Raw genomic sequence first — 14641 nt, 5'->3', positions numbered from 1 at the left:
AATTTGATATCTGCCTGGTCCTGATACCTCGACGACGGCACGACGGCTGGAGGGCGATCCCGGCATTGGTGGGATGTAGGGAGCGATCGGACGAGAGAAGGACTCAAGATATTCACGAGCCAAACACCTCGGCAATTTCAAAACGAGATACAGTTGGTCCGAGGAGGTCGTCGCATTAGCGTTAATGTGTGTGGATCCGGTCTTGACTCGTGCCTCCAAGATGGCACGATGATTGGACCGGGGGTTGATTAAGCTACCGCGATTTCCCGATCAGGCAAGAGGAACGTTCCATATTGATTGCCGATTGTGTCATACCTCAGAGTCTCGCGACACCCGGAGAAGTAGGAAGTTTAGACTCGTGATGCGGGGCTGTGTGTATCATACCAGAAGCCAGTGTAGGCTTGGCATGCATTCCAGGGTCGTACGTGCTACGGCCAAGTTTTGCATTCCATCGAAGAGACAATCTTAAGTGGAGAGATCCCCTCGCACAACGGAATGATGAAAATTCGAATTTTCCTGTTTGCTTCCCCGACGACTTTCCACGACAGATCGTGTCGTCTTGACACGATCGGCGACAAGACACGACCCCGTCCTGCCCCATCCCGCCATGGCCCCTCCCGATCCCGCCAGCCAAGGGCGCGGACGGCACGATATGCTCCTCCCTCGCTACTCGTGCGGCCTCCTCCAGATCGACTGCGGCGGCGGCTACTGCTGCCCCGTCGGCCGCGTCTGCTTCAACTCCGACGACGGGCAGCCTACATGCCGGCTGGCGCCAGGCATCCCGGGTACCGACCAGCCCGCCTCACCAGCACCAGGCGGAACGACAGCGACCACGACCTCTTCCTCCACCACGACCTCCTCCTCTACCACGACCCTCTCGTCAACCACTTCAACACCCCCACCCCCCTCATCCACATCCCTCTCGACCTCCACATCCACATCACCCCCCTCCTCCTCATCCCTCCCACTAACCGGCACGGCGATCTCCGGCAGCGGCATCGCCGGCATCGTCGTCGGCGTTCTCCTCGTCGCCACGCTGCTCGGCGGGTCGATATGGTCTTTCCTCCGCCGACGCAAGCGCGAGCGCGTGCGCGAGATGGCCGTGCTGCCGGGCGGCGGAGGATCCGTGTCACGATCGGGGTCGGACGACATCAAGAGCTTTTTCGCTGGCGGGACGGCGCGGCGGGCGGAGATGGAGGAGGGGCTCGGGCCCGGGCTCGGGCGGAGAGGGTCGATGCAACAGCAGCAGCAGCAGCAGCAGCAGCAGCAGCCGCGGATGGAGGAGTGGTGGCGGCGGCAGCGGCGGCGGCGGGGGGAGTCGAGAGACGGGGTGGTGGAGGGGAGGCAGGATCACAGGGTGGCGTCGTGGGGGGATTGGGAGGATGGTGGTGGGAGCGGGGGCGGCGGGATGGCGTATATGTATGGCGGGAGCAATGTCGGGGTTGGAGCGGGGGAGGTGCCTGGCAGGGTTGAGGCGGAGGGGGATGGGCCGGTGGTGGTGGTGCCGCGGCCGCCGCCGCCGACGCATGTTGTGGTTAGGAAGGATGTGGGGAGTCAGAGGGGAGAGAGGCCGCCCGTGTACGAGTTGGATGGGTCGAGTCCGCTTGCTAGGACTGCTGCGAGACGTTTGACGGATTGAGCACTGATGAGCACAGATGATGTTATATAGTATCGAGCTATGGAAGGAATGGATACGGTACGGAAACTGAAAGCAAACTGAAAAAACTCGCAGCACATCCTCTACTTTATGAAACCAAAAGAAGAGAGATCCCCATCATGTCGTCAATTTGGTTCATTCCCTTTCACCGCCCACGTGGACCCTTTCCGTCCATCTTGTCTCAAAGTGGAGAATGCGCCGATCTTCGCCTTGGGAATTATTGGAGAGATAATAGTCCAAGGGCCGCTTTCTCTGCTCATTGTCTATGAGGATAGACCGGCTCCCATCTACAATGCGAGCAGTGTCAAAGATTAGAGTAGGAAACGGCTGTTTACCAATGATGTGCTTTGCTTTCTGCAGAACCGACTTGATACGAGTAGTCGCAGGGAACTCCCGCGTCTGCGATTCGATAATCGTTAACGACCATGGGTTCCTTACGAATGTGAACTGAACTTGGACTCGTGGTACAACTGAAATAGAACATCTCGTCAGCTTCAACGGAAACAGTTGACCAAAGGAACAATGTACATACTTTCAGGCTCCTCCTCATCATCATCATCGTTATCATTTTCATCGGAATCTTGCACCAAACGACGCGGTGTACGCATAGTAGTTGACTGGGGGGAAGACATAGCATGGCTGGCTTCCCCTTGTCCCTGGTTGATTCGCTGATTCACTCTCTCTTGATGCAGGCGCCGGCGCTCGGCTGGGCTACTGGATGTGTCCCGGAGGCCGTGGCTCGCTGCTGGCTCAAACATTGAGTCTCGGAGATGTGTCGACGTGCGTTCGGACACGTGGCTACATTTGAAACGCCTAACATAGCAACGAACGCAAGCCTTTCCAACCGAGGGATCTGGGCGGAGACATGTGATGTCGTCGTCGGCGCAGCGTTCGCAGGGGATCTCGTAAGGGTCGCCTTCGTGTATGGTTGGGCCACTGAAGGCATTATCTCCGTCTTCATCGTCTTCGAAGACGTCCTCCTCCTCTGACTCATCATGTAATAAGCAAACCAGCCTTTTCTTCAGCAAACTTCGCCTGTTTTGATATTTTCTGAAGACTCCTTGGTACTCGACGTGCTCTTCACAAGCCTGTTTGCTCCTATATTTCGTTGGAAGTTGACCTCCTCGGAGGGTGTAGTCCTGGACGAAGTGCTTGATCCGGTTCAAATTGTCAAGACGAAGTAAAACCGCATTCTGAGTCTCTTTGTAGGTGCCGACTAGGAACTTCCCATCTGGTAGCTGGAGTGCGAGGATAGCCTCGTCCTCGGAAACCTGTCGATCGTGACGGTTGTCCAGAGCATTCATCTCTACTACAGCTCTTCTCATCATTTGGCCTGATATGCGATTCCGCCCTCCGGAAGATTCCGGATAGTCGGCCATCTCGACATCCTCGTCGAAGACCTGCAGCGACGGGGTTGTAGCTTGGTGTAGATTCTTCGCCGGTCGCTCTGGGATGTCATAGTCACCCGCACGTTTCTTGTTTACAGCGACAGAGGGAGAGCTTGAACGCGCGTCTGCCATGATGGTGCCGGTAGATACTGATCGATGGCGGGGCATAAATGGGCTTCCTGCGGGTAATGGATCCAGCCAGTATGGGTCGGATCCAGCCTCAGGTTGTGCGATGTGAACATATTCGCCTTCGTCAACTGCTAAGTTAGCCGGAAATTTCTTCTCACATGATTATGATTGATTGCTTACTGCTGTCGTGGCAGATCGTGACAGACGCATCCCTCTCCTTCTTGACAAAGCATACATAGTAAATTGGAGAAGCCGAGTCCAAGGATTGTCGGAGGATTGCAAGACCTCTCCATACATGTGGCGCTACGTCTCCGCTTCCGTTGCAGGTTTTGTTCTGGTCGTGAATATGGAACTCCAACTCTGGGTTGGTGATGCCGTAGGATCCAACAAGGAATTTTCGGAAAGACTGCATCAAAATCAGCAAGTATACCATAGGCGTGTTACATGCGTTGAATCAGTACAGTGAAATCCATCACTTCTTCTGCCGGCACCTGATCGGCAGGTTCATGGTCGTGTCCTTGGCCTGTGAACAGCGTAAATCGTATGCGACCCATTATCAATGTTCGCGGAACGTTGTACTCGGAACTTCAATGGACTCTTGGAATTTGGAAGAAGCGTCTACGCTGCTTATTATACTTTTAAATTTGCAGTGTGGGTCCTATTACACAGTATGTACCACGGATATTTTAAACCCTGAGCGCATAGCAATAAAATTTTCCATTTAGATAACCGGGTCCATCTCCGTCAGAGACCCAATCTATCCAGTCTCAACCAATGTCTTGCCTCCCTCCCCCCATTTTTTCCCCTGGTAGGACCGGAGAGATATCCCACGATGTCGCGGACTGGCAGGATGTGGCCGATAGTCACAACAGCTTTGTTTAAAGTTTGCTATTTAACGCCCACCCTTTATAAGAAAAGGCCTCAGTGTATCGTCAGATAGGTAAAAGAATCTGTGATGATATAGTTGTGTTGCACCTTAAATGCGGGGATGGAGGAACTTGAGTTGTCAAGAAGGAAGCTTGGCGACATGGTTCTGTTGTCTTTCCTCGTTTTCGCCCCCATAAGGAAGCCAATCGCGCCGTCGCCTTGGAAGCCTCTTTTAACATATTTAAGACGCCGCGCTCGATGTGGCTTGCGATAGCGCTGATTCAGATAGCAAATACCCACCATAAATATCCAGCCTCGTGCCAACATCTCCATCTCCCACCAAACCTCGGCCCTCCCTCCCTCCCTCCCTCCTTCCCTCCCGCCAACCAAAAAAAAAAAAAAGACATGAAAAAGTCCTAACCACACTTCCACCCCCCTCCTCAACACCAAAGAAAACCATGGCTCCTCAACACGCCTCCCCACCCGGACCCGCGGACACGACGCCCTTCCGCGTCATCTGCGCCGGCCTCTCCCGCACCGGCACCGTCTCCCTCTGCACCGCCCTCTCCCACCTCCTCAACGGCCCCGTCTTCCACGGCGGCATGCAAATGCTGCACGGCGGCGCCACGCGCCAACGCCAACTCCTCTCGCTCTGCCAGCTCGATCCGTCCCCGTCACCATCGCCGTCTGGCCGCGACACCCTCGACCGCGCACACGCCCAGCACCTCCTCGCGCAGCTGACGCAGGGCTACGTCGCGGCCGCCGACATGCCGCTCAACATGTACGTCGGCGAGCTGTGCGACCTCTACCCGGACGCGAAAGTGATCGTCTCGACGCGCGAGAAGGGGGCGTGGGTGAGGAGCTGGGGCCCCGTCGCGGGGCTGGCGTCGACGTGGTATTTCAAGCTCCTCTTCTGGCCGCTGCCGCACGTGCGGCGCTTCCCGGACATTGTGGTGGCGCTGGGGGAGCGGATGCACGGGCGGCGAGGGCGCGACGGGAGGATGGTGAGGCGGGAGGCGTTGTATCCCGGTATGTGGGAGGTGAGGGAGGATGTGGAGAAGAGGTTTGGCGCGCAGTATGATGGGCATGCGGAGTACCTGCGGCGGGTGGTGCCGGAGGAGAGGTTGCGGTTTTTTGATGTCAAGGATGGGTGGGGGCCGTTGTGTGAGATTTTGGGGGTCGAGGTGCCGGATGTGCCGTTTCCGCATGAGAATGATTGGGAGAGCTTGCAGGGATCGGTGAAGGGGCTGGTTGTGCAGGGGATTGTGGTCTGGGCTGTGATCTTTGCTGGTGTGGCTGTTCTTGTGCGAGTTTTGGTGAGCCGTTATGGGGCATCCTAGTTGTAGCAGCACGTTGGAGTTGCAACATCAGCTCGAAATATCACGATGCTTGAGGATAGACTAGGAAATCTCAGAGGCATTGGCTGAAGCGCCAACCACTTTGTTAATTTGGTAATGAACAGCTGGTAGTTTGACAGTTTTGATTTTACTTGTAGCAATTTACTCGCGCATACGCTCACCAGATTGTAGTTAGCGACTAATCGAAGTTTGGGGAGGTATGATTGACAAACTATCAGGTGGAATCTTCCAGTGCTCCTTCCGCTTCCTATTTGCCTCCGTTTGTTCTACGCTCATTGTTAGCCCCTCGCAATATATATATCCTCATTTGCCTGCGGGCGCTCTATAGACCATCCCACGTCCATTTTTCGATAGCATATCTTTGGAATCAACATGGGCCGAATGCGGTATACCCGGTTTACAGGCGACGGGAAAGATTATGGCCACATTGAAGGGGTGCAAGCAAGCGATACAATGGAAAACTTTACTGTATGGTTCAACACACGCAACACGTTTAAGTTGTACTTACTAATATTATTGTAGCATTTCCGAAAGTACATTGCCAAGTCCTGGGAAATCACTGACCCGCACTTGAAGGAATTCCATATTCACGATCAGAACAGCACCTGTAATGAACGTGGAGACATCAACCCAAAGCAGTGGGAGGGTCTTGTATCTGTACAGCAAGACCTCGAGACAGATTCCGACACCGTCTACTGTCTTTGCTTTAAACAGAAGTCGAGGCAAGGATCCGGCTCGATTGATTTCTATGACAGCAGCAGTAAGTAATCGATTACTTTTACGATGAAACAGAATTTACTGACGAACAAATGGGCGAAGGGTCGTTCGAAACTGCACCGTCTGAGGTTCAATCACTTGTCTCCCTGGGTCCCTTGGCCGCAGGGAGCAGCTTCACACCATCCACTCCCCGCCGTTCGCCATCCATTACCTCCCTCATAACGGATCCGCGTTCGGAATTTTCCTCGGTCAATGCGCCCAAAAAGCGCCCCAGTCAATACAGCCTGCGCGAGCATGCGGTGAAGAATCTTCGGCTCAAGGGTAATCGTAGGACAAGCGTTTATTCAGAATCTTCTGATGAACGAACTCGAGACTCAGCTGGCCCCGACCAAGTGGTGGACGCAGGCGAGGCACAGAACAGGGTTACTCCGAACGGCGACGATGATGGATCGGAAGTCGAAGCAAAGGCTATTCGTGCGGCTCGCCAAGATGATGGGAAGAACACAAAGTTCCTGGTAGGGATGCTCATCGACGGTACCAAAAGGGCAGTGTTCGTTCATCCTAAACCGAATCGTCTAAGGCACTTCATTCTGGAACACAGCACCCAAGACAATCCACGTGGGAGTAGAAAGAAGATCGTACAGGTCAGAGTAGAGAATGTCAAGTACGAAGGTGTCTTCGAGAAGTATCAGAACGATCGACCGGCATTGCACAGGAAGTTGTTGGAGAATCTCTCGATAGAACCTACGGAAGGCGAGAGCTCCAAATCCCAGCAGGGCACAGGGGATCGTCCTGCAACACGAGCCAGTTCGGTATCAATGGAAAGTGAAAATAGCGCTCGGAGGACTAGGAGAAGCGGTCATCCTACCGAATCTCGCCATGAGGGACGCCATCTTCCGATACGCACTTCTCGATTGACGCAGGATCCAGAAGACAACAACGAGGAGCAACTAGGTATGTGTTCCATTCCTGTATTCGAATGTAGCCTTTGAAGCTAACGAAGGTTTCGATAAAGATGCGCCACTAGTTGAAGTTCACCTCACTTTCTTGAGCTTCGACGACCTATCCGAGCTTATCGAACTGCAAGAACGGGAGTTCCCCATTACAGCTACTATCCAGGATGTTCTCGTTACAGCAAAACGCATTCTCCGCGATGAGACATCGCTTCATGACTTGCACATCGAAAGGGTTAACATTGTAAATGTGAAACCTTCTATCGCCATATCAGAAGTCTGGGAGAAACGGCGGAACTTAGAGCATTACCTCCCAAGAGGTCATCGAGGAAATATTCTCCATGAGTTGGACGTTCAGACAACGTGGACGTGGACGGATGACCCTTCTCACGGGGGTCATGACGGTGCATGAACCAGTCGGCTACATTCAAGGGGTTGTTAACTTGGGAACAATTTGTGCGGAATGGGAAGGTCATAGCAGGGGGAGGTTGTTTCAAAAAAAGGATTCAGAAATGCTGTTATCGTTAGAGGATGTTTATGCACTGGATTTCTGGGAATATCATTTTACGGCGTTGTTCTTTAAGTACGGCTTTCACTCATTTTATTTCCTAGCAGCTTCTCTTTTGATTCATTTCATTTCCTAGCAGTTACTTTTCCTACATAGAACTTTGTCGAATGTCAATCCATGCCAGTGTGCAAACAAATACTATGAATCTTCATAGAAATGCTACAGATGTCATACTCCGCAAATGAAAAGTGATGAAACAATCAAGTCTCATCTATTCGATCCGTGAAAATACAGCCAGGCTTTCCAGAAGCCCTCCAACGCCGTCATGATATTCTTACTACACGTACAAAAGAGCAACTGCTATTCCAGCAGCGCGGGTATCTAACTTTTCCTTCCTTTAACTCGACCCCCTCCACCCCCCTACGCTCCACTCACCCACTCCTCACCGACTCCAACGCCCCCATCCACTCCCTCCTCTCCCCCTCCGTCGACGCAGCCAACAAATGCACAACCCCCTCATTCTGCACGAAAAACGGATACAACTCCGTTCCACGAGGCAAATCGTCCATCACCCCCGCCTTCGCCGGCTTCCTCAGGGACCCCGAAATCGAGCACTCCACGCCCCGCGATGGGATCGGCTACACACTGCGTCAGCAAACCATACCACCTCCAAACCAACGCGAGAGAGAGAGCAAGAAACATACCTTCTCCACCCAAGCCCCCACATCGACCTTAAACCCCTTCTTCCCCGCCGTGACTCCCGGCGCCACCCCCGACGCCCTCTCCCACCGCCCGAAAAACACGTAGTTGTCCATCACTACCCCCGTCACCGGCTTCCACGGGCCCTTCCCGCCGACTCGCCCCGCCAGCGGCCCCATCCGCACCACCCGCCGTCCGTCCGCCAGGAAATCCAGCTGCTCCAGCAACGCCGGCTGCCCGCCTAGGCGCCGATGCAACTCGTGCAGGTCCGCGACGTGCAGCGCGGCGCGGTGCGCGTGGGTGCACGACGCGTGGAGATGCTGGAGCTGTTCTTCGATGGCCGCTGCTGCCGCTACTGCCGCTGCTCCGGCAGCATCATCGTCGCCGTTGGAGGAGGAGACGGTGATGGCCTTGCGCAGCCGCGCCGCGAGCTGCACGTACGCGTCGAGCCGGCGCAGCGGCTGGCGGAGCAAATCGTCCAGGCTATGCGTGCGGCCGAACGTCTCGACGAAGGCGGCGAAAGCCGGATCATACGCGTCGTTGCCAGGTTCGCAGCGGGCGCGGAGGGCGGAGGCCGTATCCGGGTGCTGTGCGAAGTATGCGGTGTAGGCCGGGGAAGCGGCTTTGAGGAAGCGGCGGAGGGATTTGAGGAGGAGGTGCGGCGTGGGCGTTCCGGCTGCTTTGGCGCGTTTGAGGGGCTCGACGAGGTGCTGGGTGCTGGCGTGGCGGATGAGCGCGGTCTGGTGCAAGGCCAGCAGGGCGGTCCAGATGGCGGGCCAGCGGCGGGTGAGGGGCTCTTCGATGAAGGTGTGGAGGATGGTGAGTTTGTTGAGGAAGAAGGTTTCGGTGGTGAGGAGGTGTTGGTGAATGGAGTCGAGTTCGGGGTTGGGGGTGGTGGTTTGGAAGGAGGTGGTGGAAGGGGAGCAGAGGCTCTCGACTAAGGTGTTGGCGTCGTCGTCATCGTCGTCGGGCTCGGATGCGGAGTCGATGGTGTTGGGGAGTGAGATGGTGGAGTTTGTTGCGGGGTTGGAGCCTGTTGAGAAGATGGAAGGTGCTGCTGTTGTTGTGGTCGAGACGCGGGAGATGGTGTCTGTGTTGTCTTCAGAAGCGGTGGAGAGAGTAGCCAGCGTGGACATAGAGGCAGAAGGCATCAAGATGTGACGTCCAGAGGGCAATGGCTTTCTTTGTACCCGAGGCAGATTGGTTCGGGGGGATTCCCAGGGCGGTGTCGGGATGTTCCAAGGTTTTCCTGGAGGTATGCCTGCACTTCCTGGAGGAGTCATATCTTTGCTGGGCTTTCTTTCTGTAGGAATCGAGGGCTCGCTGGAAATGGTTCCCATGCTCCCCTTTCTATCAGGTATGTCAGGCTGGACCGTGTTCTCTTTCAGCTCGGTTGCTGTCGTCGAGAAGCCTTTTTCAATGTCCTTGTCTTTCGATATGTCTGCCTCGTCTTCCGAATCTTGATCCTCCTCAATCTCCTGCTTGATACTCTCAAGCTTCAACGTTTCAACATCGGGAACAGTATCTGAAACAGTATCAGGAACAGGCTCGGAAACGGTCCTACCTGTCGCGGGGCGTTTCTGCGCAGCAGCCAAAGCCCGTCTATACGCCTTCGAATTCACCACCGCATCGTCGAACTCAAACTCGGTCTGATCAATAGTCGACGCCGAGACCGAAGGCGTTCTACCCAACACGCTATCCCTATCCCGCGAAAACACCGACGAGACACGGATGCGCGGATGCGTCTCCCGGAGCGAGCGCGAGCGCTGAGCGACCTGCGAGATCTTCTGGTTGCTGTCACGAACGAGCTGCTTGAGCTCCTGCAGCGACTGGAGCTGCAGCATCTGGATGAGCAGGTTGAGGGCCATCTGCTGGCCGCGCAGCTGCGACAGGAGGTCGCGCATCGTGTCCTCGCGCCAGATGAACCGGCACCGCACCTTCCACGTCATGATGTTCGTATCCGCATCGCGCGCCCCGGCGGCCAGCCGCTGGATTTCCTCCTCCAGGCACGCGTAGACGATGGTGCAGCCGCTCAGCGCGTTGTCGAACGTGTCCCGCAGCTCCGGCCGGTTCGCGAAGTGCGAGTCGAGGTCGTTGGAGGCGCCATCGCGTAGGAGGAGGCTCTGGATTTGCGCGAGTGACGCGCTGATGACGGAAGATTCGGTGCAGATGGCGTTGATGGTGTTGTGCGCGTTGTTGTACTTGTCGCGCAGGTCGCTGAGCGACTTCGCCGTCGTGAGGACGCAGCTGGTGATGTTGACCTGTCGGAGGTGCCTGTCAGCTCCGCATCTCGGACCGCTAGTGTGGGGAAGCGATCAACCAGCTTACCACTGAGTACGTTATTGTGATAGGGTCAACCATTGTGAATGATTCGCCCGCTGCCAAGCGGCTTGGAAGGTGGAGAGCTCTTTTGAGGATCGGAGAGAGTTGCGGAAGCTATCTCGTTGAAACATCAATCCGTTTCGTGGGGGCCGTGTGAAACAGCCAGGAAACCCCCGTCGTATCGCCGGGAACCATTCCATCGGCGCGCGCTATTCGGATCCTCCTCGCTAGATGTACCCATTTTGGCTATTCCGCATCGCTATCCGCCCTACACCATACATGAAGAGTAACTAGCATACAAAAGAAATCTATCCAGCGTTTGTCCGGGAATTGCACCCTTGAACATCTATATCCAAGCAACTGTTCCAATCACTGTATGTATCCATGGCCAAATCATCTTGCACGCTGGCAAGACCCACCTGAACCGTCAGCTCTTCTCACCGCTCCCTAATCGCAATGACCTCGCATATATCGCCAGCCTTGCAGGCTTCTGTCTTCAACATGAGTCTTTCAACATGGAGATCATTCGCAATCGCCTCCCACCGTTCGAGCATCGCCCATTGCCCGACTATTACATACGCGTCGTCCACATTCTACCCTCAATCCTGTCGGCCGCTCCTATCAGATGCCGCATTGCCGTGCACCACGATCGACGCGAACGTCCAAAATATGAGGCGCTATCGTACGCCTGGGGCGATCCGCAAGACGGAGAGCGGACCATATTTGTCGACGGCCGGCCCTTCGTAGTTCGCCTAAACCTGTGGCTATTTTTGAAGCAATTGAGGAAGCATCGCTCTGTTCGGGTGGTCTGGGCCGACGCACTTTGCATCGATCAGAGCAACACTCAAGAGAGGAATCATCAAGTCAAGCTCATGGGCGACATTTATCGGCACGCCGAGCGGACCCTCATTTGGCTTGGACCATCGGACCAACACAGCAACCAGCTGTTCAAAGCTATTCCAATGATCGATCAGCTATTGCGCCCGCATTGGGACTTCTACGAAGAAGTCAGTTTTCGCTACGAGTTCAACACTGAACAACCAATTCAAGAGGACCCAATATTCAAGGGCGTGCGGAGGGTAGCTAGACGGTGCAATCTTTCGGACCTCCGGGCACGGGGCAAGTTGTCCGAATGGGAAGAAGGAAATTTACCACCCGAGGAACAAACTGTGTTGGAAGACTGGTACCGAAACGCTTTGGAAACTTCCTCCAACAACTCAAAAAGACGAAAGAAAAAGCAAACTCATCCAGTGGCGAAATCGGCCCGCCCCGTGAGAACAGACTACCAATTTTCAGTGGACACCGAAGGTCTAGCACGACTATATGCGGAGATACAAGTATTACCGCCGGACGATTTGATCTTGAACCGGATTCCCAAGCAACTAAAGGAAAATTTGAATGTCTTCTTCGCCAGGTATCCCTTCCTGTTGAAGGCTCTCTCCGACCTCTCCGTACGGCCTTATTGGGAAAGACCCTGGGTTGTTCAGGAGATCATGTTATCCCATCATGTTGAGATATTCTGTGGTTCCAAGGTTGTCTCATGGAATGCTTTGGCCGTTCTGCTGCGCAGTTGCGAGTCGCCTACGCATGAAAATGGGCAGCATGTAGTAGCCAACAATCCATGGTCAATCTACCGTGAATTGCGAAAACGACACGAGGTGGTGACACTGGACAGCACAGAGAATTCCGTTGGGTTCAGAAGACTCGAACTTATCTTGGACGCTTTTGAGACGTCTCTCTGCGTTGATGTACGGGACAAGATTTACGGACTACTTGGACTATTTGAAAATGCACCTCTGGAGCCGGATTACTCAAGGACGCCGATCGAGTTGTTTTCGGGACTGATGGCGCAGTTCAGCCTAGAAATTCACAAGGAACTTCCAGAAGACCGCGCGATATCTGACTTGCTCCGTGTGGGAAGGCTATTGCAGCGCGTCTTGAGACTGCATGTAGAGCACCCAGAAAGGGGCGCCAGATCCGATGGATTCGGAAACATCGCAAAAGTCCCAGGGCTTATCGTTGGAAGAGTTTTGGCAATGGAACCGAATGTCTCGAGTCACGAGGTGGCCCCGAGCGCATTCATCGATACCTGCATACATTCGATGGCAATCGGACCATCAACTCACTCAAACCTCTTACAACATGTCCAGGAGCTACAAGGGGTCCTTGCTGGTCATTCAAATAAGGCATTAGGCTGCGCTGATTACTCGCAATTCTTGATGAACTTCAGCGAATCTGATCAAACGAATCGAACCCTTTCGGTCAAGTACTCTCCTAGAGCGGAAATGGGCACGCCGATCAAACAAAAGAATCATCCAGTGCTTACCGACGCACTCTTTTGGTTTGCCCATTCAGGTGGATCCGTCGGTGTATCTGATGTGCACGTTGAAGAGGGTGACCTCGTTTGCAACTGCAATGGCATCGGCCCAACACAGGCGCTGATTTTGCGCGAGTCCTTTTCTGGGCTTCAGATTGTTGGAAGAGCTATTATTTCACCCATTTCATCCGAGAATGGTGGAGCATCCAATTCCGAAGAAATCAATGACCAAAACATGGTCAATGGGCAAGGTCTGAAAGTTACATTTGACGCTATATCTTTACTTGCTCTTGTTCTTCTCCCATTTCCTTGATATGATTTTTTCCCTTCTCAACGGCATTGACTCAACATTGTATCTAGTCCTACTTATTATGTTTAGATTCTGCAAAAAATATATGAGAAAATTTATTTCTCAGACAATATTACGTCCCGATACTGCTACGAGAGCTATGACAGTATTTTCTTTTTAGGAGATGCTGCAAACAAACGTATTGAGAAGTAGTCATTTTCTTGCAATTTGCATATCCGTAGACTGGAAAATCTTTGGACAGATACAGTGATGCTAGGATTACGCTACATCATTGCCCACTAATCGCCGAAGTATGGCCCCATTTTAGCACCAACCCTCAATCTCCGGCTGTGTTGAATTAGCATTGTTCCAATCTATAAAAGTCTAGAATCTTACCTTGCATTCGTTAATGGCGCATGTCGGACCATCCTGTCTGCAGTATTCACAATCGGCACACTACAGAGAATTAGCAGAGAGCCGGAATTATCTAATGAGAAGACTTACCGCGACTGCCGAAACAGAGACGACAGAGGCCAAGACAACAGAGACGACGGCGAAGAAACGCATTTTGTTTAGAGGGTCAGAAGACGTGATAGATGATTGAGAACTTTCTTTGGTTTATTGACGACAGAGAAGCTAGTTAATGGACTATTATATACATCTTGATTGCGCGAGATTACTTCCTATTTGAAGGCTAATAGTCGGCAACTCACCACGTAAGCTCTCCACCAAACACGAACTTGTAGATGAATCCACGTGAGGCATTCCACTAATGTTTCGCTGTTAACTAGGCCGTTGACTACAAGCGTAAGGATCAACGTCGGAATGTCGGCTATAGTTGTTTCATCTACAACCCTACGATCTCGATGGTTTAGCCTGCGGCAACCCATTACGCATGGTGACCTGACAAACGTCTCGCACGGTCCGGCGGTCCGCAACGACACATCAAAACTTGGCGCGGGGTTGACAACTTTTGTCTGCACCACTCTCGTGCCACTATAATCCGACTGGTGGCCCAACACTGCGCTAATACTACTGTAGTAATTATGCAATTGCTTCTTGGCTCTACGTTCGTCGCAGTCTGGCCAGAAATGAAGGTAATCCTACCACCACTGTGAACAGCCTGTGCAACTGTGGCTGCTCTGGTGGAGAAGCCACAGCAGTGGTGGAACACGTTCCATGCATCAGCTCCGATGGCTTGATTCTTGGCAAACATACTTTCTCCTGTGTTCAGCTTGTCGATGATGGATAAGTGGGCAATATCAGCCCAGCCACTGCTTTCTACATGGCATACCGGTGCAGATACCACGTTATACCTCCGTGAGTACGAAAATCTTACGTTTGTACGGTCTTCAACCTCGTTTCCGTTCGCATATCTGCTTCAAATGCTCACAAAGTAACGACATGGTGTCCCCTGTAGAACAAGACTGATGAACT

The 14641-nt window shown here is 53.5% G+C and overlaps 4 protein-coding genes across 4 annotated transcripts; 2 read left to right on the top strand and 2 right to left on the bottom strand.

Annotated features, from left to right (window-relative positions):
- Positions 1 to 607: 607 nt before the first annotated feature.
- On the top strand, positions 608 to 1639 carry LTHEOB_4702 (ER membrane protein Wsc4; the record flags this gene model as incomplete). Its single annotated transcript, XM_035513766.1, has 1 exon — positions 608 to 1639. The coding sequence occupies one exon, from the start codon at positions 608 to 610 to the stop codon at positions 1637 to 1639; it is 1032 nt and encodes a 343-aa protein (XP_035374751.1).
- Positions 1640 to 2091: 452 nt separating this feature from the next.
- On the bottom strand, positions 2092 to 3728 carry LTHEOB_4701 (uncharacterized protein; the record flags this gene model as incomplete). The annotated part of the gene is made up of 4 exons (XM_035513765.1): positions 2092 to 2127; positions 2488 to 3302; positions 3355 to 3580; positions 3636 to 3728. The coding sequence occupies 4 exons, from the start codon at positions 3726 to 3728 to the stop codon at positions 2092 to 2094; spliced, it is 1170 nt and encodes a 389-aa protein (XP_035374750.1).
- A 771-nt stretch (positions 3729 to 4499) lies between these two features.
- Positions 4500 to 7481, top strand: LTHEOB_4700 (putative NAD dependent epimerase/dehydratase; the record flags this gene model as incomplete). The annotated part of the gene is made up of 5 exons (XM_035513764.1): positions 4500 to 5357; positions 5922 to 6159; positions 6219 to 6443; positions 6495 to 7070; positions 7132 to 7481. 5 exons carry the CDS (start codon positions 4500 to 4502, stop codon positions 7479 to 7481), a joined length of 2247 nt encoding a protein of 748 aa, XP_035374749.1.
- Positions 7482 to 8008: 527 nt separating this feature from the next.
- Positions 8009 to 10637, bottom strand: LTHEOB_4699 (Ankyrin repeat protein; the record flags this gene model as incomplete). Its single annotated transcript, XM_035513761.1, has 3 exons — positions 8009 to 8215; positions 8282 to 10537; positions 10605 to 10637. 3 exons carry the CDS (start codon positions 10635 to 10637, stop codon positions 8009 to 8011), a joined length of 2496 nt encoding a protein of 831 aa, XP_035374748.1.
- Between the last annotated feature and the right edge of the window lie 4004 nt (positions 10638 to 14641).

The sequence above is a fragment of the Lasiodiplodia theobromae genome, assembly GCF_012971845.1.
Source record: "Lasiodiplodia theobromae strain AM2As chromosome Unknown scaffold_12, whole genome shotgun sequence".
NCBI classification, from domain to species: domain Eukaryota; kingdom Fungi; phylum Ascomycota; class Dothideomycetes; order Botryosphaeriales; family Botryosphaeriaceae; genus Lasiodiplodia; species Lasiodiplodia theobromae.
Note: the sequence above shows the minus strand (reverse complement) of the source record. Positions and strands in the feature narration are given on the sequence as shown.